Source organism: Hippocampus zosterae, chromosome 2, assembly GCF_025434085.1.
Source record: "Hippocampus zosterae strain Florida chromosome 2, ASM2543408v3, whole genome shotgun sequence".
In the NCBI taxonomy this organism is placed as follows: domain Eukaryota; kingdom Metazoa; phylum Chordata; class Actinopteri; order Syngnathiformes; family Syngnathidae; genus Hippocampus; species Hippocampus zosterae.
This window is the reverse complement of record NC_067452.1, coordinates 38,348,123-38,374,375: the sequence shown is the minus strand read 5'-3', so window position 1 is coordinate 38,374,375 and position 26,253 is coordinate 38,348,123. Positions and strand designations below refer to the sequence as shown.

At 46.1% G+C, this 26,253-nt stretch overlaps 1 protein-coding gene and 1 long non-coding RNA gene across 2 annotated transcripts; both read right to left on the bottom strand.

Moving 5' to 3' along the window:
- On the bottom strand, positions 1 to 1,774 carry LOC127596624 (uncharacterized). The gene is made up of 2 exons (XR_007961515.1): positions 1,193 to 1,774; positions 1 to 835 (listed from the first exon to the last, which is right to left on the bottom strand). It is a non-coding gene; the product is annotated as an uncharacterized LOC127596624 (long non-coding RNA).
- A 137-nt stretch (positions 1,775 to 1,911) lies between these two features.
- On the bottom strand, positions 1,912 to 26,176 carry chrm4a (cholinergic receptor, muscarinic 4a). Its single transcript, XM_052059210.1, has 7 exons — positions 25,728 to 26,176; positions 10,063 to 10,661; positions 9,003 to 9,157; positions 8,724 to 8,928; positions 6,684 to 6,767; positions 6,322 to 6,591; positions 1,912 to 4,076 (listed from the first exon to the last, which is right to left on the bottom strand). Exons 1-7 carry the CDS (start codon positions 25,780 to 25,782, stop codon positions 3,831 to 3,833), a joined length of 1,614 nt encoding a protein of 537 aa, XP_051915170.1. The 5' UTR covers positions 25,783 to 26,176; the 3' UTR covers positions 1,912 to 3,830.
- Between the last annotated feature and the right edge of the window lie 77 nt (positions 26,177 to 26,253).

The following is a 26,253-nucleotide window of genomic DNA, read 5'->3' as shown; positions in this document are numbered from 1 at the left end:
ATATTGAAAAACTTATATTAGGACCCAAAATTTGATCAACGGTTGCATTGTCGCAGCATCTTAACCGGGAAAAAAAAAAGGCAAAGCTCTCAGTTTGGGGTGAGCCTCGAAAAGAAGTCAAAGTACAGTTTGTTCTTTCCATTTGCAAATAGAACCCCAAAAAAAAGAGACTTTTTATTTGTTTATTTGTTTTCTCATCTCACACAAAGATGAATACAAGCGAAGGGAATGAGTTTCGTCCGCAAGGGTGTTCCGCAAGTGTCGCAGCCGTGCCCCCTTGCGCAGCTTTTGTTTGCAATTCATGCGCCAAAGACAACAACAAGGGAACCGAAGTCTTCGCACTCCTCAAAGAGAGGAGAAAGCAGCGGGGAACTCATTTGTCGGTTAAAAAAAAACAAACAGGGAAGCGTTCACTCAGTCATGCAGCAGCCTCGTCTTCATCGTGATTGATCTGACGGATGCGAGTGTTGGGGGTTTATCCATCCAGCCGGTGTGTCAATGAAAGCTTTTGAAACTTGCCACTGAAGTCGACTTTCTCCGTAAGCCTTTTCGGGAGAAAAAATTCCAACCGCTGACGGTGGGATTACCTTCTGCACAAACACCACAAACATACGGACGGAAAGCGCGGAGGACCCGCGTAAGCCGCAGCATCGACGAGTGCGCGCTTCCGTCGTAGCGACAGTATCAGTCACTGGATTTTGATAAAACGCGGTTTAGCGTCCTGGTGAAATTTCAGGATGATGAATGGGAAATATGCTCGAATCTTTTCAGGTGAACTTCAGTTGAGCTTCTCTGAAGCTCTCATTCATCCATTATTCAAACCACTTATCCTATCCTCACGAGGGCCGCGGGTGTGCTAGAGCCTATCCCAGCCGTCTTCGGGCAGTAGGCGGGGGACACCCTGAACTAGTTGCCAGCCGATCACGGGGCATAGATAGATCAATAACCATCCACGCTCACAATCAGACCTTGGGACAATTTGGCGTTTTCCATTGCCTGTTTTTGGAACGTGGGAGGAAACCGGAGTACCCGGAGAAAACCCACGCAGGCCTGGGGGAGAACATGCAAACTCCACGCAGGAAGGCTGGAGTCGGGATTGAACCCATGACCTCTGCACTGTGAGGTCGACGCGCTAACCACTGGACCAAATCATCCATCCATCCATCCATTTTCTGAACCGCTTAATCCTCACGAGGGCCGCGGGTGTGCTGGAGCCTATCCCAGCCGTCTTCGGGCAGTAGGCGGAGTACATCCTGAACTGGTTGCCAGCCGATCGCAGGGCATAGATAGATCAATAACCATCCGCGCTCACAATCAGACCTTGGGACAATTTGGAGTTTTCCATTGCCTGTTTTTGGAACGTGGGTGGAAACCGGAGTACCCGGAGAAAACCCACGCAGGCCCGGGGGAGAACATGCAAACTCCACGCAGGAAGGCCGGAGTCAGGATTGAACCCTTGACCTCTGTACTGTGAGGTCGACGCGCTAACCACTGGACCACCGGGCTGCCCAAATCATCCATCCATTTTCTGAACCGCTTAATCCTCACTAGGGTCGCGGGGGGTGCTGGAGCCTATCCCAGCTGTCTTCGGGCAGAAGGCGGGGGACACCCTGAACCGGTTGCCAGCCAATCACAGGGCACACAGAGACGAACAACCATTCGCACTCACACTCACACCTAGGGACAATTTAGAGCGTCCAATCAGCCTGCCATGCATGATTTTGGAATGTGGGAGGAAACCGGAGCACCCGCAGAAAACCCACGCAGGCCCGGGGAGAACATGCAAACTCCAATCAATCAATAAATACTGTTGTCATTGTGGTGTTTTTTTGTTGAATAAAATTTGGAATATCAGCGCCAATGTTGATCATTTGGTGTATGAAGGTATCCTAGAGAGCATTTTTTGGGGAGTTTTGTTTTTTTTTTTGGTAATGACTTTATTGATGTTTTGTTTGCTTCAATGAGAAGGAGGAACACAATTCACAATGCAATGTCGGATCATAAAAAAAAGTGCATGCGCTGTACATTGGAAATCAATTACCACGCCAGTTTGAGACCAAAGCATGCTTCACCATCGGAAAACAAAAAAACAACAACAACAACTTTCGAGGTAAAATGGTTTGTCACCTATGCGGCACTCATCTCAAAGCAATTCTGTACATTTTGTTCTCCGGGAAAAGTACAAACATCGAGTCTCATAATTAAACCGTTGGGGGTACGTACGTACCCGACACCTACTGGACCTCGACTTGTGCATCAAGTAAACAAAACGGTGAAAATAAATTGAACAACAACTACAGCACGAACAGATTCGCAAGACTGAGCAGCCGTCGCGTTGCCATTGCACGACTGATTCATTTACATTATATGCAGAGAAAGTTTCAAATCTGCCCAACATGATTGGGAACCATGATTGTCTTTTCAACAAAATTTTTTTGTCCTACTCTCCACAAAAAATAAAATAAATAGAATAAAATTACGCTGTTGTTGTTTGTCCCATCTGCTCGTCATCAGCTATTGCACAACGTGGCGCTCTAAAGCAGCCGCGCCAGCCCGAAGCCCCTCGCCGCACGCTGGCTGTCAAGTCGGACTTTTTAAATCATATTTTGTTTTTCTGACTTTCCCGCCATGCCGAAGGGGAAGATGTATTTTTTTTTAGGCTTGCGGTTTAGCGCTATATCTCCGTAATTGAGTACTACGTAGCTCTCCGGATTTGCACGTTTTCTGAAAATTATCTGAAAAGTATAGTCAAAACCTCGGTTTTCGAACGTCTCTGCTCCCGACCAAATCGGATTTCGACCAAAAAAATTCCAGGTTTTTGTATGCCTCGGATTACGATCGAAAATCGGTTCTCGACCAAACTGAGCGTACTTGAATGCGCCACTCGACTCCTCTCGCCTTCCTTCCGCGAAGAAGTGACGCTTCCTGGTGTAGCGTTCCATTGTGAGCAGACCTGTTCAATAAAGATTTTTTTTCTTTAAAAGTTTGTGGTGTTGTTTTTCGAACAAATCGCTTTTCGAACGGCCTTCTGGAACGGACGATGGTCGAAAACCGAGGTCTGACTGTATTTGTAAATGTGGAATTGAATCATTTTTTTGGTCAACGAAACCGGCGAAACAGAATATGCTGTAATCAGCAAACTGGAATTTGGTGGCTCCATCATCCATTGATCCATTTTCGATCCAAGTTTGAGTTCACATTGAAACCGGACGCTCTCCGATCTAAATTGAAGACGAGATGCTTTATGCATCCTGATCAACCCAAAAGAATCAAATTCATCTTTGTGGTCCACAATCCACTCTCACACCCACCAAATTGGCTTGAGCGGAATTAACCGCCCCCACAAAAAAAAATTGTGGGAACCTTCCTAACATCTTTGGTCAGCTTATGTGATTATCTCGTCGTCATCGATCCCATCCGTCCACTGTACACAAAATTAATCCACACGATCATTCATACATTGACGCAACCACAAGTGCGCCCCCCCCCCGACCCCCCAATTTGGCATGTCTTACCTCTCAGCATTTTTCTCTCATTGATTAGGATTGTCATTCAAATGTCAGTCAGTTCACCGATGCAACTCATTGTCCTTCCTGCCCCCCCATAGCACAATTGATCATTTTTCTGCTGCAGGAGATGTTGTCCATTTGATGGGGGGGGGGGCCTGGAGGACTTAAATCGCGTGTGCTTCTCCACTGCAAATGTCTTCAGCGGCTCAACTTTGAAATCCATCCATCCATCCCTTCCGAGCCTCTCTCTCTCTCTCTCTCTTTTTTTCTCCCCCCCCCCCCCCCCCCCCCAGGCCCCCCTGCAGCCTCAATCCTGCCCACTCATCTGGTGCCAATGTTCTTGTATTGGCACAGCAGCAGGTTCTTAAAAGTCTTTTTGAACGTGGCATTGCAAAGGGCGTAGCAAGCCGGGTTGATGGTGGAGTTGACGTAGCACAGCCAGTAGCCGATGGCCCACACGGTGTCGGGAACGCACGACTGGCAGAAGGTGGAGATCAAAACCATCACATTATACGGCGTCCAAGTAATGATGAAAGCCAGCAGGATGGCAAAGATGGTCTTGGTCACCTAACGGGAGAGCAAAAAAAAATAATAATAATGACATAGAATGTAGAGCGAAGAGCAAAGGAGGCTTTCAATCATTTCGACTTCCCAGGCGACCGCTGTTGTTTTCGTTTAATAGGCGCGAGGAAAGACCCGAGAAAGTTTTGTTCATTCCGGCGGATGCTATCAGAAGCGCCTTTTTTTTTTTTTAAACAGAGTACCACCTAAAACTTTAACAATACTTTTAATAAGACCCAAAGTAAAAAAAAAAAAAAAAGTGTCTTTAAACCTTCCCGTTAGCCACCGCATTGCGACCCATATAAGAAAATATTTTTTTTAAGAACGGATGACATGTTTTGTTTTCTTTTTTAAGTGAAGGAGTTGACTCAGTTCTTTTACCAGAGTATCATAGTTGTTTTTTTATGTTTGTTCATTCATTCATTCATTCATTCATCTTCCGTACCGCTTGATCCTCACTAGGGTCGCGGGGGGTGCTGGAGCCCATCCCAGCTGTCTCCGGGCAGTAGGCGGGGGACACCCTGAATCGGTTGCCAGCCAATCGCAGGGCACACAGAGACGAACAACCATCCACGCTCACACTCACACCTAGGGACAATTCAGAGTGTTCAATCAGCCTGCCATGCATGTTTTTGGAATGTGGGAGGAAACCGGAGCACCCGGAGAAAACCCACGCAGGCCCGGGGAGAACATGCAAACTCCACACAGGGAGGCCGGAGCTGGAATCGAACCCGGTACCTCTGCACTGTGAAGCCGACGTGCTAACCACTGGACTACCGGGCCGCCCCTATTTACATATCATCGTGTGCATATTGATGAAGGTCCAATTCTTCAGCCTATGTAGAGGAGAGGCCATCGTCTTCATAGTCCCAACAAGGTGGTCCCTGAAAGCCTTATAAAGTTTTGACCCTCATCCGTCTCTTAAGGCCTTTCCTAGCCGTCCGAAAAGGTGTTGCGATCGGACTCCAGATGCGAAGTCTCTTTCTAAGGAAGAAAATGGCTGGACGGTTCAAAGAAAAAAATTCAATGTTAAATCACAACCTCATAATTTTTGTTTTAGTACGAGAACTTGTTCCTCTCCCTGCAACGAGAACTGCCTTTTCACGTCTGCAAATCCGACGACCTCTCCGATTGAGTCAGACATTTCTCCGGCAAGCCATAAGCTTGTAATTGAACCGTCTTCTTCCGTGCGCATTTTGATTCAATGATATCTCTCATTATTTTTCTCATTAAGTGCTTGTCCCGATTTTTCATTTTTCCCTTGACAATGGCCTCCGGCCAACGGTGCGCTCGCAAAATATGAGCGTTATTACTTGTGTGCCGGTAGCGTGAATACTCAAAGCCTGCGATCATTTTGCTAGCGTCTCCCCTTTGATGACACACGGCTGGAAAATATTTTACCTCAGCGGTGTTCAGTGCTATTTCAAATGCCAAAATTTAAAATGTCATTTAAGTCGCGCCCCCCCCTCTCAAAAAAAAAAATCATGTGCGGCCCGGTAGTCCAGTGGTTAGCACGTCGGCTTCACAGTGCAGAGGTACCGGGTTCGATTCCAGCTCCGGCCTCCCTGTGTGGAGTTTGCATGTTCTCCCCGGGCCTGCGTGGGTTTTCTCCGGGTGCTCCGGTTTCCTCCCACATTCCAAAAACATGTGTGGCAGGCTGATTGAACACTCTAAAATTGTCCCTAGGTGTGAGCGTGAGTGCGAATGGTTGTTCGTTTCTGTGTGCCCTGCGATTGGCTGGCAACCGATTCAGGGTGTCCCCCGCCTACTGCCCGAAGACGGCTGGGATAGGCTCCAGCACCCCCCGCGACCCTAGTGAGGATCAAGCGGCTCGGAAGATGAATGAATGAATGAATGATGGGGAGAACACGACCCGGTGGTCCAGTGGATAGCGCGTCAACCTCACAATGCAGAGGTACCGGGTTCAATTTCAGCTCCGGCCTCCCTGTGTGGAGTTTGCATGTTCTCCCCGGGCCCGCGTGGGTTTTCTCCGGGTGCTCCGGTTTCCTCCCACATTCCAAAAATATGCATGGCAGGCTGATTGAACACTCTAAATTGTCCCGAGGTGTGAATACGAGCGCGGATGGTTGTTTGTCTCTGTGTGCCCTGCGATTGGCTGGCAACCGATTCAGGGTGTCCCCCGCCTACTGCCCGAAGACAGCTGGGATAGGCTCCAGCACCCCCCGCGACCCTAGTGAGGATCAAGCGGCTCGGAAGATGAATGAATGAATGAATGAATATATACATGTACTTTTTTTTCCCTGGCGGCCATTTGTCGTTTTCGCTTCACTTGGCTCCGAGCGATGCTGGCAAACTTCCTGGCGACCGTCCTGGGGCGGCTGATTGGGATGGAATGCCTCTCGGCTCCCTCCACGGGCGGAACGATCTCGATCGCCGTGATGCATTCGTCCCCCGCCTGCTTGGTTACGATCTTTATCTTGGACCACCTTGAGCTGGCATTGATTTTGGATATGGAAGGATTTGTCAGACTTGCCGGAACTGGGTTGGAATTAGTCGCGGCCTGGCAAGAAAAATAAATAAATGAATAAACTAAACACACAAACAAAGAACTAAATCCAAATGTTTCTCTTCGGGTTTCTCATTCTCACTTACCTCGGGTATCACATCATGAATGGCCTTTGGTTCTGTTGCGGGTATAAAAGCTGTGGACGAATCATTGGAGCTCTCCTTTTCCTCCTAAATGTGAGAGACGGACAGATAGCCAGCGAGCTCGACGGACGGATTTCGTTGCTGGGTGTGGGGAAATAATCCTCGTAAGAAAGAGTGACACAACTGTGCTATTTTGTCACAAAATGTAGCGACATTAATTTATAAACACTTGACAGCAAAAGTCAGAATGAAAGTTCCATCCGTAACCGCCTGGTGAATACACAAATGCAATGATCGGCAAATCGTGTGAGTTTTGCTCCACTTTTCTTTCCGTGTCAGGGTCTGAATTATGTAACGTCACCGTAATCATCTTCAAGCAGAGACTCCTTGAAAGAAATATTTTCTTCTAGTTTTGCCTCTCAATGGATTCCAGAGAGATCCAGGAACAACGGCCTCCCTGCCCCAGAATCCGGAAAATCCGATTTGCTTGTCAGCTGCAGGTCCATTGAAAAATGTTCTAGCTTACTACAAAACTTCCATCCATCCATCCATCCATCATCTACCATTTAGGGGCCGGGTCGCGGGGGCAACAGCTTTAGACCGCCCTCTCCCTAGCTACTTCGTCCAGCTCTCCCCGGGGGATCCCGAGGCGTTCCCAGGCCAGCTGGGTGACATAGTCTCTCCAGCGTGTCCTGGGTCTTCCTCGGGGTCTCCTCCCGGTGGGACATGCCCGGAACACGTCACCAGGGAGGCACTCAGGAGGCATCCGAATCAGATGCCCAAGCCACCTCATCTGGCTGCTCTCGATGTGGAGGAGAAGCGGTTTGACTTTGAGCCCCTCCCGGATGACCGAGCTTCTCACCTTATCTCTAAGGGAGAGCCCGGACACCCTGCGGAGAAAACTCATTTCGGCCGCTTGTAACCGGGATCTCGTTCTTTCGGTCACGACCCATAGCTCGTGACCATAGGTGAGGGTTGGAACGTAGATCGACCGGTAAATTGAGAGCTTCGCCCTTTGGCTCAGCTCCTTCTTCACCACGACAGACCGATACAACGTCCGGTAGTGTAGTGATGAAATGTCACTACAAAATTTTATGTCCTGAAATAATTTGGGTCAAAATACCACTCGATGGTATGTTTTGTTGGAATGTAAAGGCCCTTTAAGTAGTCGTCTCTAAAAGTGGACCTATGTGCTGTAAAAATATCCATCCGTTTTCTCACCCGGGTTGTGGGTCTTCGGGCAGCAGGCTGCGGACTCCCTGAACTGGTCGCCAGACAATCCCAGGGCACACAGAGACAAACAAACATTCGCGCTCACAATCACACCTAAGGACAACTTAGAGTGTTCTGTTGACCTGCCACATATTTTTTTTGGAAAGTCGGAGGAAACCGGAGTACCCGGAGAAAACCTGCGCAAACATCCTGTTACTGACTCCTCACTCCAATTCATCATCAGGGTGGATCCTTCGAACTCAGGAGTTGAGGCCGTCCTTTTCCCAAAGACGTTTGAAGGACCAAAAAGGTACACCCCTGTGCTTTCTTCTCCAGGAAACTGTCCTCCGCGGAAAAAAAAGCAAACACGAGAGCTGCTGGCAGGTGTCTGAGCTCCCATTCCTGGTACTCAGTGACCACCAAAAAACCTCATCTATCCGCCGGCTGCTAAACACCTTCACCCCTGTGAAGACCGTTGGGCTCTTTTCTTGAGGTGGTTGAATTTCTCTCTCCATCTAATATTGTCCGGGCACCCGAAACATAAAAACAGATGCACTCTCCCATGATTCCCCCCCAGGAGAAGCAGGACCCCGAGGCCAACCGGCCACAGTCCGTAGCGCAATCCGGTGCCATATATGCTCATATATCCCCAAAGCGCACGCGACTTAAAGTAGCCTGTAGATGAGCCGCGCACACGCCACTAGCGATGACTTTACACAGTGGCCAAGTTTCATTTCTCCCATGTCAGATGAAAAGATCAAATGAAATATTGGCAAAAACGTCAATGGCGTCCAAACGTTTGTAAGCTAATGTGGACAAAGACGGACAAACCTGTGTCGTGAGCGCCGGACTGGGTTGGGCCATTGGCTGCGGTCCGTCTGGTTTGGCTGCCCCCACCCTGCCGTTCTTCACAGCCTCATCAACGGTGGTGGTCGAGGCCAAACTGAGCTTGGGAGTCATGTGGGCGCTGCTCTGAGGACTGGTTTCGTTGTTGTTGTTCTGTTTTAGCACGTGGCTCTTCATCATGCTGGGTGGTCTGGAAAAGATGACGTTGGATGAATAATCGTAGACCGACATTCTTATATTTTTCATCAAATTAAAATTTTTTACTTTGAGCCTTTCTTCTCCTTCTTGTCGGGTTTATGTTTGGAGATTCTGCTCCTGGATGCCAGTGAAATGTGAATGTACAGCACGGTCATGATTATGACCGGGAGATAGAATGCCGCTATAGCTGTGCCAAACGTCACCGCGGGGTTCGAGAAGAACTGAAAAATAGACACAAAGACAGTGTTCAGCTTGTGGATACATAATAAACGTTCTTTTTTTTTTTTTTTTCCCTCGAAAAGGTTCATAGTCAAATAGCCGTCACAGCTCAATGGAGTGCTCCAGAACTGACATCTATTACAAAATATTGCGTACAACCGATGTGGTTTGCTCAATTGACACAATATGATAGCCGGTGACTTCAATGTGACCGGAACAACTGCTTTTAATTTGTCCATGGAAAGTGAGTGTCTGTGTTCAACTTAACACTCTGTTGTTCTTAGCTAGCAACGTTCCGCTTCTGGTTGCTAGCTAGATGCTAAATTGAACCCCACAAGGTATTCCTTTGATATCTTGTTTGGAGGCTACAATTTCTTAGGTTGACTTCAACACTTCTCTCCCATATTTGGTCACTTACACGAAGTTCAGTAAGATGGCATTGATGAGAGAGCCAGCTATTACTCTTGGACAAATTCAAGCTAATAGATTACAATAGCGTTACCTTGAAATGAATGGTTGCAACCAGCTATGAACGTACGTGTGTTCACAATTGGTAGAAAATTTACAATTTCCCCAGTGTGGGACGAATAAAGGATATCTTCTTGAAATGTTCTCCAGACTCTCTGCCAATGCAGCTAGCTAAGTAGCATGGCTAACATCATTTTATTTCCCCATGACCCCGACTTCACAAAGTGGAGAAAAGCAAAGAAGTTGCGACTCATTTTCGGGGAAATAAGTACCTTTACCATTGTACCAGTGATACAGTTTGATATTTTTTGAGAAAAATTCCATTGCTCATTTTCTTTCTACATTTACAAATTTTGCTAAATTTTCATTTTGCCGATTTTGTTCGAGGAAATTTCATAGACTCCACCCCCCCAAGTCCCAAAATGTTTTTTGAGTGTACCTGAATGTAACACTCTCCAGGTGGTACTGTCCTCTGCCCAACGATGAACTGCCAGAACAAGATGGCGGGGGCCCAAAGGATGAAGGATAAGATCCAGGCAGCTGCAATCATCAAGCCCGCCATCTTTGTGGTCCTTCTTGCCGGGTACGTCAGGGGCTTGGTCACGCAGAAGTAGCGATCAAAACTGATAATCAGCAAGTTCATCACTGATGCGTTGGACACCACGTAATCTAAAGCGAGCCACAAGTCGCAGACCACGGGTCCGAGGGGCCAGTATCCAACGATGATGTAAACAGTGTATAAATTCATACTGAACGCACCGATGATCAGGTCGGCGCATGCCAACGAGAACAAGAAATAGTTATTGACAGTTTGCAAGTGGCGGTTGACTTTGATGGACAGCATGACTAAAATGTTCCCCGTGACGGTCACGAGACTCAGCGAGCCAGTGACCAGGGCGATGAAAAACATCTCCACCGCCTTGTACGAACTTGCGGCTCCCGAGCCGTCGTCCGTCGGCGAGCAGAACGTGGAATCGTTTGTAGACGCGTTGCATGTCGTGTTGGCGAACGGGTCGCTGGACTTGTTGAATGAAGATCCTGGAGGAGAGCGGCAAGAGAAGAAGCCAATAACGTCATTTTGAATAGAAAGACCGCAACACATGTTTTTTTCCAAGAAAATATGGAAATCAACCAAATCCCTGGCGAATAGGAAAATACTTATTTGGTGTCAAAGAACTATTGCGAAGTGATACTGTACATCGGGACGGCGAGGCATTTTTTTCAATTTTAAAGCTACTCACTAAAGATTATTTTATTTTTCATTTAATTAATTAATCAGATTTTTTTTTCAATCGAAATTTCCATCCTTTTATGATACAAAACAAGGGCTTTATTCAAAGTTGTCATTGAAGAAAATGTACAAACATACTGTATATTATGATTCAGTGGCTGCTTTGGCCTGTAACGTGAAGTATTCATGAGAAGGGGGAAGGAACGCTATAATTACCTTTTTTGGGGGGGGTTGGCAGTTATTTGTTTTGTTTGTTTGTTTGTTTATTGAACATAAAACATATACAGTAATAATTTGACAGAAAATAAGGTAGATAAAAAAGTAAAAAGAAAGAAATCAGTCTTCATTCAACAGTTATTATGTTCAAGGGAGTAGGATGAAGTCAAAAACTTATCTAGTCCTACCCCGTTATGTGTTTATATCTACTAAATCATTTTTATATCAATCCGAAAAGAAAAAAGTAAGAAGAATTCTCAAATTAACGCCATTGATCGACATATGCTGATCACATACTTTTTCAAGGAAAACAGCCAATAGGAGCTCGAATAGCTAGCTAGCTAGCTAGCTAGCAAGATAGCTAGATTGACCGACCGATCGATCGATGGACGTTAGTGACACGCACAACGGGACATAAGCAATGAAGACTCGCGCAATATCTAATCGTGAAAATAGTAAAGAGCTTTGCTAACATGTGCAAAGGGTCACCGGACGTTGACTCAATTGGTTTTTGCGGCATTTATGAATCGCGGTGTGATGGCCGAGGTTATGCTTCAGCTAAAAGCAACATCGACAAGGAAAGCTCAAATAAACGTGCGCACGGCTGACATTAAAAGCCCCACTGTACAAGAAATCTACTCACCCACTTGGTGCTTTGAAGTAAAGCAAGTCGCAATGCACAGCGTTAACTTTTTTCTTTTTTCGTCTGGAACATGCTGAGTCAAGATATTCCAAGCAATTTAACAACGGGGCTGGTTTTCCATGATAACATTCAGTGACTGCTTTAAAAGTGCCGAACAAACTCAGCTGGAGGGGGCAAGCAGAGGCCAATGTTGGTAGAGGAAGCTTGCTGACTATTCTTATGAATATCGACTTACTTTTTTCCCACCCTCATTATATTTGTTAATATTCCGTAGAATGATTCAGTAGTGCATACAGGCATAACGTACTGGTTTCTTTGTTTTTGTTAATGTTTGTCCAACTGTCGTTTTCGGTGAGGCTTTCCCGAAGTAACATTGATTGCGGAAATAATTACCGTATTGTATTTACATTTTTTTGGGGTGAGCATGTGAGTTTTATGTGTAAAACTTTTACACATTTGACAATTGCAGCTTCGACTCACAGATTAGGTGCAAGAGAGTCTCAGAGACGAATAAAATTGTATTCGTATGAAAGCTTTTGTCAGCAATTCCTCCACCTCCGCGAGAAGAAAGAAAGTCATGCATGCATTATCTTTACTGTGCAAAGTCGCCGGGAACAAAACAAAACCCCCAAAAACATCTCCAACTCTCTAAAAGTCAAACTGACTGTCCAACTTTGGTATGCAAATGATGCAGTCAGCAATTTGCTGAATGCTTCCAATTACCGCTCAGCAAAGTTCACCACTGTATTGCATCACATGTCGCTCTGACGTGTTTTTCCCTCCCCCGTTGATTTGTTCTTTGCCTCACAAAGAACAGACTCTTTTTTTCTCTCTCTCTCTCTCTCTCTCCCTCGTGCTATAGTTGTCAATCACTTCCTTTCATTCATATTCCCAACAGCATCCCGCAGCATTCACACCCAATTTGGAAGAGAATTTTAATACAGCGGATACAGTATTCATTTTCATTCATCTTCCGTACCGCTTGATCCTCACTAGGGTCGCGGGGGTGCTGGAGCCCATCCCAGCCGTCTCCGGGCAGTAGGCGGGGGACACCCTGAATCGGTTGCCAGCCAATCGCAGGGCACACATAGATGAACAACCATTCGCACTCACACTCACACCTAGGGACAATTTAGACTGTTCAATCAGCCTGCCATGCATATTTTTGGAATGTGGGAGGAAACCGGAGCACCCGGAGAAAACCCACGCAGGCCCGGGGAGAACATGCAAACTCCACACAGGGAGGCCGGAGCTGGAATCGAACCCGGTACCTCTGCACTGTGAAGCCGACGTGCTAACCACTGGACTACCGGGCCGCCCCTGCGGATACAGTAGTTGGATGCAATTCAACCATAAATGATCAACGCGAACAAATGAAGATACTGTGAGGCTACTGACAACTTCCCAGAGCTTTAAATACGCACCCAAGCATTCCCATCGTGTCTGGCGTGTTTAAAGATGATCGATAAGTATAACGGTTTCTGTATTGAATTCACAGGGTCTGTGTTATTTTTTTTTTTTGCATATGTAAACAGCACGTGTGGAACAGCTGGCATCAATTCAACACTGACGAATAATGAAATAGATGAAAGAACGGATCTTAAATGCCGGTTAAAAAGAAGGTCAGCGAAAAAAGTCGTCCGACTTCCCCATCCGAATCATTTTTACAGCCTGCGAAGTCAATGTCAGTTGACAGCACGCCACGTTTTGGTTTTTGAGTTCCAGTCCATTAAGAAAAGGTCATTTGTGAGACGTTGAAGCCCTTTTTTTTAAAAGATTAAGATATCCTTTATTTGACCCGCAATGGGGAAATCAGAATTCAGAAAGGAAAACGCTGGGTAGGGAGAGGGGAAAAAAAACCCACGTTCGAACTATCTTCTTCTGAGGCTAATTTAAGTCCAGGATAAAAAAAGACCCTAGCACATAAATAAGCAAATGATTCCATGCGTATTTCCATCCAGAGGAAAGGCCAAATAGCGTTGTTTCTTTTTGGAGTGACGGCCACCAACAATTTCAGACAGCCTTGAATCCGTGGTCCGTATCTCTTCACTGGCCCCGATCAGCCAGAATCACAAAATTATTTCCGCAGCACGGATTCCAACTTCTCCATGTTGTTGTCGATCGCGCGGAGTCGCTCCAAAACCGATTGCGGTTGAGCTCAGTCACCGCTTGAGTCCGAGTGTTGGACATTCGCGCCAAGCCATCCAGAATGACCGGCAGCTTCTTCACTTCCAATAGAGCCGCTCCCGTCGGTTGAATTTTGCGATAGAACAGAAAGCCAAAAGGCCAATAATGTCGAAGTCTTCCGCATCCTCCACGGACAGTACTGGCAGGCACACCGGTCTCCACTTTCTCCATGGATCCAGGGCGTATCCGGGCAGCTAGTGTCCCTGGAGGGTGAGCAGGCTCCCCACTGCCTGCTCTTTTCGTCGAAAAAAAAAATTGGCGATTACATCGAGAGACCAGCCAACTAATTCCATGGTTAGTTCTTCAGATGAAAAATACGGTAGGAGGCTAGGAAAAAAGTTAGACAAAGACAGCACAAAGACAGTTCTACACGGCAGTCATCGAATCAATCCTGTGTTCTTCCATCACGGTTTGGTTTGGGGCCGCCACAAAAAAGGACAAATCCGACTTCAACGGACAGTTAGGACGGCAGAAAAAATCGTTGGCACCGCCCGACCCACTCTTGAGGACTTGCACACTGCAAGAATCAAGACAAGGGCACGGAAAATCCTCCCGGATCCCCCGCACCCTGCCCACCACCTTTTCCAGCCACTCCCCTCAGGCAGACGCTACAGATCCATGCGCACCAAATCCAGTAGACACTTAAACAGTTTGCATCGGATACTGAAAAAAAATTGCTGGAAATCTTCCCTCAAGTGAAAAAATATTCCTCAAGCCATCTCTGATTAAAAATGATTCAATGAATGCACATAAAAATAAATGAAAATTGTTCCAAAATAAATGTTTTAAAACCAAAACAAACAAAAAACATTAAAAATAAAGATTACATCCAAATGTATTCAATCAAAAAGCTCCAACAATGTAGGAGTAATTTGACTTCTTCATGTGCCACGAGACATACTTTAAGCTTTTACTTTGAAATTCACTGACATTGTGGCGCATTTACATTTTTGTGCGAACGCAAAACGCAAAATTTACATTTTTGAGCGGAACACAAAATCCAAATTGCATTCACGTTAAGAACAGAATGCACCATGAATCATATTATTGTAATCTCCAATCGGAAACCGTAATGAGCATCGCCATTCCGCATCGGATTTGAACTCATAAAAAGACTGTGCGGCTCCGACACCACAGGAAAGCTTTATTTTTTTTTTTTTCCTGAGCCCCAAAACACTTATCGATACTGAAATATATCATTTTCTCTCTGCAAGAATATCCATGGCGAGATCATGCAGAGAAAAGAAAATACGAGGCGGGGATGGGAACGCCACACTGTTACATATTAATCATGATAAATCTCAGTTCATTTTATCTGCGGGCATCTCGGTTTCACATTTCACACATTTCTGGTTTTTGTTGCTGTTGTTGTTTTTTTTAAGCTAGGTGCAATTCCTACTTTGAAGACAAATCAGAATCAGAATTTTTAACGTATGGACTTTTCAGAAACGGTCATCATCAAGGAGGGTCAGATTTTTAGCCTGCGGCCTCTCTCTCGATAAAACACAGAGGCACAAATACTCCGTCCCCCCGTGCCCCCCCCCCCCCCAGCCTCTGCTCCACTCCAGCAGAGCACATCATAGCATCACCAATCCATATTTCACAGTGTGACGCCAGCGCTGCCCTGAGTGGCTCGCGTGCAAATGGTTTAATATTATTTGATCTTCTCATGAGGTTTCTCTCCCATACTATCATCAGCTCCCTCGATGTTACTTGGACATATTTTCGTCTTCGGCCACAGAATTAAAAGGGTTATTTGATTAGGTAAAAACAAAAAGTATCACTGCGATTGGCTGGCAAACCAATTCGGGTGCCCCCCGCCTACTGCCCGAAGACAGCTGGGATAGGCTCCAGGTCCTCCGCGACCCTAATGAGGATCAAGCGGTTCGGAAGATGAATAAAAAAAAAAAAAAGTATCAATGACATTCGACTCAGCATGACTTAATTTGTTCTTGATTTTACTGTTTGGTGCTTTCTACCGCCTTTCTTACCGATTTGTCTTACTGTTTATTGTGCATGTTAAATTGCTACATGTACAGCACTTTGTATGCAGCGATGGCTGTTTGAAAGTGCTCGAGAAATACTCTTGACTTGACTTGACAGTGGGACACCTGACGTTGAATACTTTCCCGTAGAAAATGAATCAAAAGGCAATCAAATGAATCCGTTCCGGGGCCAGATGGTCGTCACCAATTTTCCATCATCCGTCCCTTTAAAGCAGGCATGTCCAAAGTCCGGCCCGCGGGCCAAATCCGGCCCGCGGTCGAATTTCATCCGGCCCTCGGCCCCTGTCATAAAATCAGTGCCGTCTGGCCCGCAGGTTGGGCGCAATGGAGCACGTGTTGCATTGACTGAGGTCTCGTAGACTGGTGAGTGATGTTTCATAGAGTACTGCTTCCCTCTAGTGGCTAAATGAGTAATAGCATTTAGACACTAGAGGGCATCACTCACGAGTTAACAAGACATCACCCCGTGTTTATATTGACTGATATGTCATATTTCAAATGATCCTTGCAGTTGTGGATATGTGTTTTGCTTGTTCATTTCCCTGTTGTTCGAGTCAAAGGTTTTGTGACTATTGAAAAGTCATGGTGATACATTTTATGTTTCAAATCAATCAATTTGCACTCAGGAGACTTCCGTTTAAGAAAAAGTCAAGTGAATAAGCAGTTGCATGTGATATACCCGTTTCAAATGAACCAAAAGAAATTCTTAAGATTGTTGAAATTAAAATAAAAATGGAAATGTGAAACAGACTGGCTTACTAAAATTTGTTGAACAATATTGTTGTTCAATGTAAAGAATGTCAGCCAAGGTCGGCCCCCCGACATTTTACCACATAAAATCTGGCCCCCTTGGCAAAAAGTTTGGACACCCCTGCTTTAAAGTCACATTCAATATTCCACCATACATCGACTTGTACGTCTTGTGACACCAATTACACACGTTTACGGAAAATCGACTTTTGAAGTGCTTGCGCACAAACAGTTGGGTCTCCCGGGTTCCTGCCCGCCCTCAAGTGTTCCGAGTTACTGAAAAGGGAAGGCTTTGAAGATTTTGGTGATCTTGGAGGAAATGAACTGCCGTGTCCGTGTTCACATACGTTTGTGTGTGTGGGTGTGGGTGTGGGCGTGCTTAAATCGGAGATCAAATTTGCTACAGTGAAAAAACCCCTGTTGTGAAATTTTTTTTTGCTGCAAACGTGATTTCGTTGTAGAGGAGATTCACTGTATTTCTACTTTGGCCAACGTCTTTGTTTTTTTTTCCTGAGGCCGTGAGTACTTTTGCCACCGTCAGAGACGGACGGCGCCGACAAACCTTGTGCAGTGCAGTAGCAATTAAAGCTTACAGACGATGACCATTTTCTGCATGCGGCAAGACGAGTCGGTTGTTATTAATTAAATTAATGATGGGCACGGCAATGAATAAAACAGCAGCGGTGTAAGCATAATTTCTGCCTCTAACTGAACATTCTCGCGCAGCCATCGAGTTCTTCGATAACGTTTTCCAACATCTGCGGCTAACACGTTCCCGCACGGGGACATCCGTGAAGATTACCAAACGACATGAGAGATGGGAGAACAGTGGTCGCCTCAGAAATTAGGTCATCGCAGCATGAAACAAGGGTGGAAGATCACTCCTTAACTACAGGTCGTCAGAGCTGTTGGTGACGCTTTTGCTTTCATGCGATGCACGAAAGCAAACGTGAAGCCGAAGACCGAGTCCTTGCCCTCGTTTTTGATTGTCGGGGTTTGATGGAGCTTTTTTTTTTTTTAATGGAGCAGAACAATGAAGCCTCTGGCGTCATTTTTATCTTGGTCGCCATTCCTGGGGAAACGTTGCCATTGACTGTTGACTGTACATGCGCATAAGGCGATGCTAGCGTAATGCTAACACAAAATTAGAAATGCCATAGATGGGCGACTTAATAGCATCTGTGTAGCTGTGGCGAGGTTATTTCATGAATACAGGGGTCATTTTCAGTATGATTATTTCAGTTTTACTACACGGCCTCTGTGAAGAAACAAAGTCGAAAAGTCATTTGGGACGTTTAGCTTACTTGATTACGCAATACGTAGCCAATTTTTTTTCAGCTCACTGTCATCTTGTGCTCCGAGATCGTCAAAAGGCTTTTCCTTTTTAATTTTGACAACAATTTCAGGTGAACTTCGAACAACCCTTTTGTACGTATCGTTTCACAGCTCAACTCAACTCAAATGTATTTATAGAGTATTTTCAAACAGCCATCGCAGCACACAAAGCGCTGTCTATTGTTTGATGTTTCACAATAAAACATGATTGCAACATTACAGGTGTATGTTGCTCCTGTGATCGGTAAGCCCCTAGTTGAATTCCATCCATCCACCCATTGTCTAATCCGCTGATCCTCACAAGGCTACACGTGGACGAACAACTGTTCACACTCGCCACTGATGTTTTTTGGAATGCGGGAGGAAACCAGAGTACCCGGAAAAAACCCAGGCAGGTACCGGGAGAACATGCAAACTTCACACAGGAAAGCCGGAATTGAAACCTGCTCCTCTTGGTTGTGAGGTGGATGTGCTAACCCAGAGGTGGGCAAACTACGGCCCGCGGGCCAGATCCGGCCCGTTGGTCTTTTTAATCCGGCCCACCAAAGGTTGGCCCACAATTAAGGTTCAATATGAATGGTTGAATTCATTTTATTTGGACTTGTAATAACAGAGATTTCACCGCCAGGTGTCACATTGACTTGAAGTTGCAGAACACGGGGGTGGGGGGGGGGGGATCTTATCGACCACCTTGGACTTCTGTATCACTCTACTTCTACTGGTCTGATCACAACCCATCTGCAGCAATGCACAGGCTAAAAATAGGTCATCAACAACAGTGTTGTCTTTTAAAAAAGTATATTAATACAGTACGTTCATGCTTTTGTTCTGTTGATGTTTGATATGGACCGTCAACAAATGCAGTTTTTTTATGTACAGTACCATAGTTTGTGCTGACCTGGCCCTTCTGTCAAATTTTAAAAGTCAATGCGGCCCCCGAGCCAAAAAGTTTGCCCACCCCTGTGCTAACCGGTCGCCCACCGCCCCGTCGGTTTAATATTACATGACAAACATTTCAAACGTCTTTTGGGAGGGAAGCTCGCGGCTGAGAGTCCCGACATTTATTGCAACGACGAAAGACGATTTGTGAGTGTTTTGAGTTGCCAGCGTGGCACGGAAGAAATTAAACTCGCATCTTAAGGCACCGCTGTATTTACTCGCATGATCCTGATTAAGTTCTTTTCATTTTTCTCTATTTTCCTCCCCGTGTCCGCTGAACATTTCATGAGCCTCTCCTATATATAAACAACATAAGCTCATTTTGAAATATTTATCATTAATTCGCAGCACGCCTCCCCATGCCTTGTTGACTTGTTTGTTGGCGCCTTTGCTATTTATTCGTTCCGTTTGCCAATTGACTTTGTTGACGGCTTAAGTGAACGTTACACCCTCTGACATTTTAATCCGCCGCGGCGCCTCGGCTTTCTGCTTGGCCTCACAACCCCAGTGAGCGGAGCTCCAGTATGTTCCCCTCCACAGTTAACAGCAATTTCGTTGAGCTCCTTCAGTGTCTTTGCCCCCATTTTCGTGTTCCCCAGCACATCTCCCACATCTTTGCTTGACTCTGCAAACGGCTACCGATGCCCGGACTTTTAGACATTTAGAGCACGGACCGGGACTTCGGATCTCATGCCCATCCATCCATCCATCCATCATCTACCGCTTATCCGGGGGCCGTGTCGCGGGGGCAACGGCTTTAGCAGGGAAGCCCAGACTTCCCTCTCCCTAGCTACTTCTTCCAGCTCTCCCCGGGGGATCCCGAGTCGTTCCCAGGCCAGCTGGGTGACATAGTCTCTCCAGCGTGTCCTGGGTCTTCCTCTGGGTCTCCTCCCGGTGGGACATGCCCGGAACACCTCACCGGGGAGGCGCTCAGGAGGCATCCGAATCAGATGCCCAAGCCACCTCATCTGGCTCCTCTCGATGTGGAGGAGAAGCGGCTCGATCTCATGCCGCGGAGCATATATCCGAGATGTATTCCTCCGGGTCCTCGTCAAATAGGATGATAATATCGCATTTACTCTCCATTTCTCATGATTGTCACGTGTCAAAACTCAGTCGGCCGTGCTCCCTTCGCAGATTTGTGCACCCGTTTCCCTTCTACTCTGTTTAGGCTTGCAATTTGTGTTCCTTTGTTTCCTCCCTTGCAGCTAAATCGATAATCCTCCACTTCGCCGCACTTGTGTGCTTCCCACCTTGCCCACCGCCCTTTGTACACAGAAGCTTTGCTTAATTTTACAGGAGGTCTGTTAAATCAGGACGAAGAAAATGCGTATTTCCAAGGGATGACATTTTCAACATCTCTAATGCGATTTCCAACATCCGTGAAGTGAAGCGCGATGCGCCAGCTGTTATTTCATTGTGGGAAATGGTTTCAAAATACGTCGCATATTCAATCTTTTAATGTTGTAAATTGAAAAAAGGAAAACGGCGTACTCAATGAAAATGACAGCTGTAACCCGCTGAATTGAAAAAGAATGAGCACACACACCACACACACACACACTCATACTTTACTAGGAATTGATTTTCAACAGGGCGGCCCGATAGTCCAGTGGTTAGCACGTCGGCTTCACAGTGCAGAGGTACCGGGTTCGATTCCAGCTCCGGCCTCCCTGTGTGGAGTTTGCATGTTCTCCCCGGGCCTGCGTGGGTTTTCTCCGGGTACTACGGTTTCCTCCCACATTCCAAAAACATGCGTGGCAGGCTGATTGAACACTCTAAATCAGGTGTCACCAACATTTTTGAGGGTGAGAGCAACTTCATGTGTACCGATTGTGTGAAGAGCTACCAAATTGATACACGTCTGAAATAACATATTTGTCCAAAATACCTTCAATAATATGAGGATGGGTTATTTTTAATACTTGATGATTTAAATTGTCAGACTTTGATCGTGTTTCGAAATGTCTCACAGTACTGCCAATGTTTGCATTTTTAAATCATAATTTCTACTAGCAAATCACAATGTCCAGGCACTGGCGGGCTACTCAAGTGGTCTTCACGGGCTACCTGGTGCCCGCGGGCACCATGTTGGTGACCACTACTCTAAATTGTGTGTGAGTGCGAATGGTTGTTCGTCTCTGTGTGCCCTGCGATTGGTTGGCAACCGATTCAGGGTGTCCCCCGCCTACTGCCCGAAGACAGCTGGGATAGGCTCCAGCACCCCCCGCGACCCTAGTGAGGATCAAGCGGTTAGGAAGATGAATGAATGAAGATGAATAATGCAGATGCTTTTTGGAATGTGGGAGGAAGCCGGTGCACCCGTGCAGAAGAAGTTTGCAAGCATGGAAAGAACTTGTAAAGTCCACGCAGAGCCCAGATTCGAACCCTAAATCTCCAAACTATTAGGTGATGACCCCCCTTTCAAGGCACATGTTATATACAAGAGAAAAAATCTCAATGGCATTTAATTGTCTGGCCTCTCACGATACATCAGTGACATCGAGGGATGATCACATTTTGGTTACTGGTAGTAAACAAAAGACTTTTGGACCAATTAAGAGAAAATAAATAATTTTGCTCCAGATTTAAGGCTCAATTTTTGCCTGGCACGAGTCAAGGTGTAAAACTGTTCAGAGGCAGGCGAGACTAACTTTTGGTATTTTGGCAGGCTGGGGAAGTCTTAAAAAAAAAAAAGGTCCCAGCGCAAGAGGTGCAGTGATTGTTCTTGACATGGCAGACGATTAATCTGATTTGTCCTGCGGCAGGTCAAGGCGCACAAAGTACATTTACGGGGAACGACAAGTAAAAATCCACAGGGTGATGATATCAAGTTGACGAGGGTGATCACAGATGTGTGAAAAGGGCACTTGGCCACTGCCATTGCCCAGATCGGACGTGTGCGGGTGTGGCTAACCCTCCCGCCCTGCCCTCCTAAGCGTGCCTTGGCCAGCGGACTGGTTTTAAAAGTATATCATAAAGGAGATAATAATATCTCAACTCAACTGTATTTACAGAGCACTTTCAAAAAGCCATCGCTGCATACAAAGTTCTGTACATGGAGCGATTTAACATGCACAATAAACAGTAAGACAAATCGGTAATAAAGGTGGTAGAAAGCACCAAACAGTAAAATCAAGAACAATATCAATAATAATAATAATCCATTATCCGAGCCGCTTATCCTCACAAGGGTCACGGGCGTGCTGGATCTGACCACGGCCATCTTTGGGTACTAAGTAGGGTACACCCTGAAATGGTTGCCAGGCAATCGCAGGGCACAAATTGGATTGGACTGGATAACAATAAACATTCGCGCCCACAATCACACTTCTGGACGATTTAGAGTCAAGTCAACAAGTCAAGAGTATTTCTCGAGCACTTTCAAACAGCCATCGCTGCATACAAAGTTGTGTACATGGAGCGATTTAACATACACAATAAACAGTAAGACGAATCGGTAATAAAGGCGGTAGAAAGCACCAAGCAGTAAAATCAAGAACAAGTCAAGTCAATAAGTCAAGAGTATTTCTCGAGCACTTTCAAACAGCCATCGCTGCATACAAAGTGCTGGCCATGGAGCGATTTAACATACACAATAAACAGTAAGACAAATCGGTAATAAAGGCGGTAGAAAGCACCAAGCAGTAAAATCAAGAACAAATCTAAGTCATGCTGAGTCGAACGCCAAAGAATACAAGTGAGTTTTGAGGAGGGCTTTAAAGATGGGCAGCGAGTGTTCAATAAACCTACCGCGCATGTTTTTGGAATGTGGGAGAAAAAAACAGAGCACCCGGGAAAAAAAAATCTCACACTGGCACAGGGAGAACATACAAACTGCACACAGGAAGGCCGCAGCCAAGATTCGAAACCAAGGCCTATGCACTGTGAGGCGAAAGTACTACTGTGGCGCCCTAATCGTAACAACAACAAGAAGAAGAATCTTATTTGCAACTGATCTAGTGTGTTCGATGTTCATGCTGCTGTCATAGTTCAGAATGAAATATGATGACATCCGGCACACACGTCAACGGAGCTCAAAATGTCCGCCCCTGTGCTCCAATCAAATTCACCCAAATCACATTAGGTTACCTGCGCCGAGTGTTAGACGTGGTTCCACAAGGCATAAAGTTTAGTCTACAAATTGTCAGATGCGGCGAGCACATGTTTGAGGAAACGCCCTCGATAAGGCAGAACGCTCAATGTGGTGCAGAGAGATCAACCGAAATCCCAAACAAACACATTGAGGTTTGCAGCGGCACAACAATCAGGATCCGCTGGTTTTCAGGCTACAACACTCTCAAACAGCCCCCCCCCACACACACACACCTCCCGCAACAGCTTTTTTTTTCTTCCAAGGTATTTCATTGGGTGTCAATTATGCGACGATTATCCAAGGACCGATGGTCCCTTTCCCTTGCAAATAGTGGCGCCCACTGTTCAACTCAATTTTTTATTAAAGAAAATATTTTCTCCGGGTGCTCCGGTTTCCTCCCACATTCCAAAAAATATGCATGGCAGGCTGATTGAACACTCTAAAATTGTCCCTAGGTGTGAGTGTGAGTGCGAATGGTTGTTCGTTTCTGTGTGCCCTGCGATTGGCTGGCAACCGATTCAGGGTGTCCCCCTGCCTACTGCCCGAAGACGGCTGGGATAGGCTCCAGCACCCCCCGCGACCCTAGTGAGGATCAAGCGGCTTGGAAGATGAATGAATGAATAATTATATTTATGGTAATATATTTCTTGAAATCATGTATTCTACTAAAATATGAATTATAAACATGATGGAATATTTCTTCCATGCCTTAGTTAAATTAATTTGAGGATGGGGTCTTTGAAAGTAAAATTAATTAACATGTTTGATGTGACTTGGGGAAAATTTTTGCACGTTGGACAAATAGTCCTGTCGACTGTGCGATTTTCATCTCTGTTCTCAACCGGGGGAGCTGAAATGCTCCCATACTGCTGACATAAATGAGCTTGGAGGGTTTGCAATTTCAGGGTTATTAGTTGAACTGGCCATGTTTCTTCCGCTTCACTGTGCCCGAAAAGAACGAGATCCCGGATACAAGCGGATGAAATTAGTTCCCTCCGCAGGGTGTCCGGGCTCTCTTTTACAGATAAGGTGAGAGGCTCGAATCATCCGGGAGGGGCTCAAAGTTGAGCCGCTTCTCCCTCACGTCGAGAGGAGCCAGATGAGGTGGCTAGGGCATCTGATTAGGATGCCCCCTGGACGCCTCCCTGGTGAGGTGTTCCGGGCATGTCCCACTGGCACGAGGCCCCAGGGACGACCCAGCATATGCTGGCGAGACGAAGCGTCCTGGCTGGCCTGGAAACACTTTGTGATCCTTCTGGAAGATTTGGAAGAAGTGGCTGGGGAGAAGGAAGTCCGGGCTTCCCTGCTAAAACTGTTGCCCCTGCGACCTGACCAAGCAGCAGAAAATGGATGGATGGACACACAGGAGGCCTGTTAATAATAATAGTAATTTTGTTGTGTAGCACTGTGAGCTCATATTAGGGGATGTGAACTTTGAAGTGGGAAAGGCGTGTCACAGTTCTGCTATTTTAAAGACAGGGCAGATGTATATCTTTGTGTGGGTTTTCTCCGGGTGCTCCGGTTTCCTCCCACATTCCAAAAACATGTGTGGCAGGCTGATTGAACACTCCAAATTGTCCCTAGGTGTGAGTGTCAGTGCGAATGGTTGTTCGTTTCTGTGTGCCCTGCGATTGGCTGGCAACCGATTCAGGGTGTCCCCCGCCTACTGCCCGAAGACAGCTGGGATAGGCTCCAGCACCCTCCGCGACCCTAGTGAGGATCAAGCGGCTCGGAAGATGAATGAATGAATGAATACTGTATGTGTACATAACAGTCCAAAGAACAATATCAATGAGCCCCTGCAGATTCGCGGGGGGGGGGGGGGGGGGGGGGGGGGTCCTGTGTTACTCAAACTTCAAAATTGGAAACTTGGGCGCTGTCTTTGCCTCGTCTAAAAATATTGCTTTGGTGCCATTTTGTGGCATCTTGGGGCCAAAAACCGACATTGAAACGAGGGCGGAGTCATTTCCTTGCAGATTTTCAGATTCATGGCTGGGCTCAGTCGCTATTCCCCCTCGCATTGCGGGAGAATCATCTTGCACCTTATAATGATGGCTACGAAGCGAATTATTCGTTCTGCTTTCTCATAAAAACAAATGAGAAAGCATTTAATTGCCACATACGCTATATGTCGCTGACATAGATACTTTTTTTTTTTTTTTTTTTGCTCAACAAACAATTTTTCGAGCACTTCAGTAATTTAGGATCATGAAATCGCGACACACCGGTTGAGAACATTTAATTGCTACTATGCTCCCATTTGGCCAAAGAGCAGACAACTCCACTGAGCATCAGAGTTATACAACATCACTATCAGCACCATACTGTCGATTCCAGATGTTCATATGTAAACAATGAAAATTATATATATCCCATTCCTTCAACTGTATACTTTGTCGATATTTTTCACAATGATTACAACCCACGTTACTCCGGGTCCTTCAGTCAGATTGCACTGGAATGTCTATCTGTCCATCTATCTATCGTTTACCTCGGTGAGTTACACGAATGGTATTACCTCGCAAAAGGTTTGACTCATCTTTCGAATCATATTCGATTGTATTTCCTAAGTGCTCCTAATGCGCCAACGAGGAAATGTCACGCGCGCAATAACAGCAACAACAACAATAATTGGACCGTTTATCATGATTGTACCACGCCGAAGAGTTGAAGGGCAAAATAAGGAATGTTTCGGACTCACCATTGAAGTTCCAGAGGGGCAGAAGCCCTCCAACTCCATCACTATTGTTACTCATGTCGCATGTCCAGCGGTTAGTTCCCCTGTTCTTCCTCCTTCTTCGCACAAAGCTTGTTTTTTTTTTTGGTCCCCCCCCCCACCGCCCGTTCTTTCTCCGAGCCAAATGAATGAAGCCAGCCCGTTTGTTTCGACACCACCTTAATTGCGTGCCTCGGTCTTCGTCTTCGCAGACAGTTGACCCGATCGAGCTCGCGCACCTGTCATGATTCTTCTTCGTTTGCGCGTGACATCTACGATAGCAATCGATGGAATAACCGCCGAACTGCTGGTAAATAATAACAAATAAATTCTCTATTTTAAAAAAAAATCCTGACGCGAAGCATGTGTGCGGGGGTTCCTCACTGAGTGGATGAGCAGGAACAGGAACGGGAGCGCCGCGCACGAGGAGTGAGAAGGGCATGTGACGTCACGTGCCACCTTCACCTTTTGGATTGTTCACTAAAACAGTGGTTCTCGAACTTTTTACACC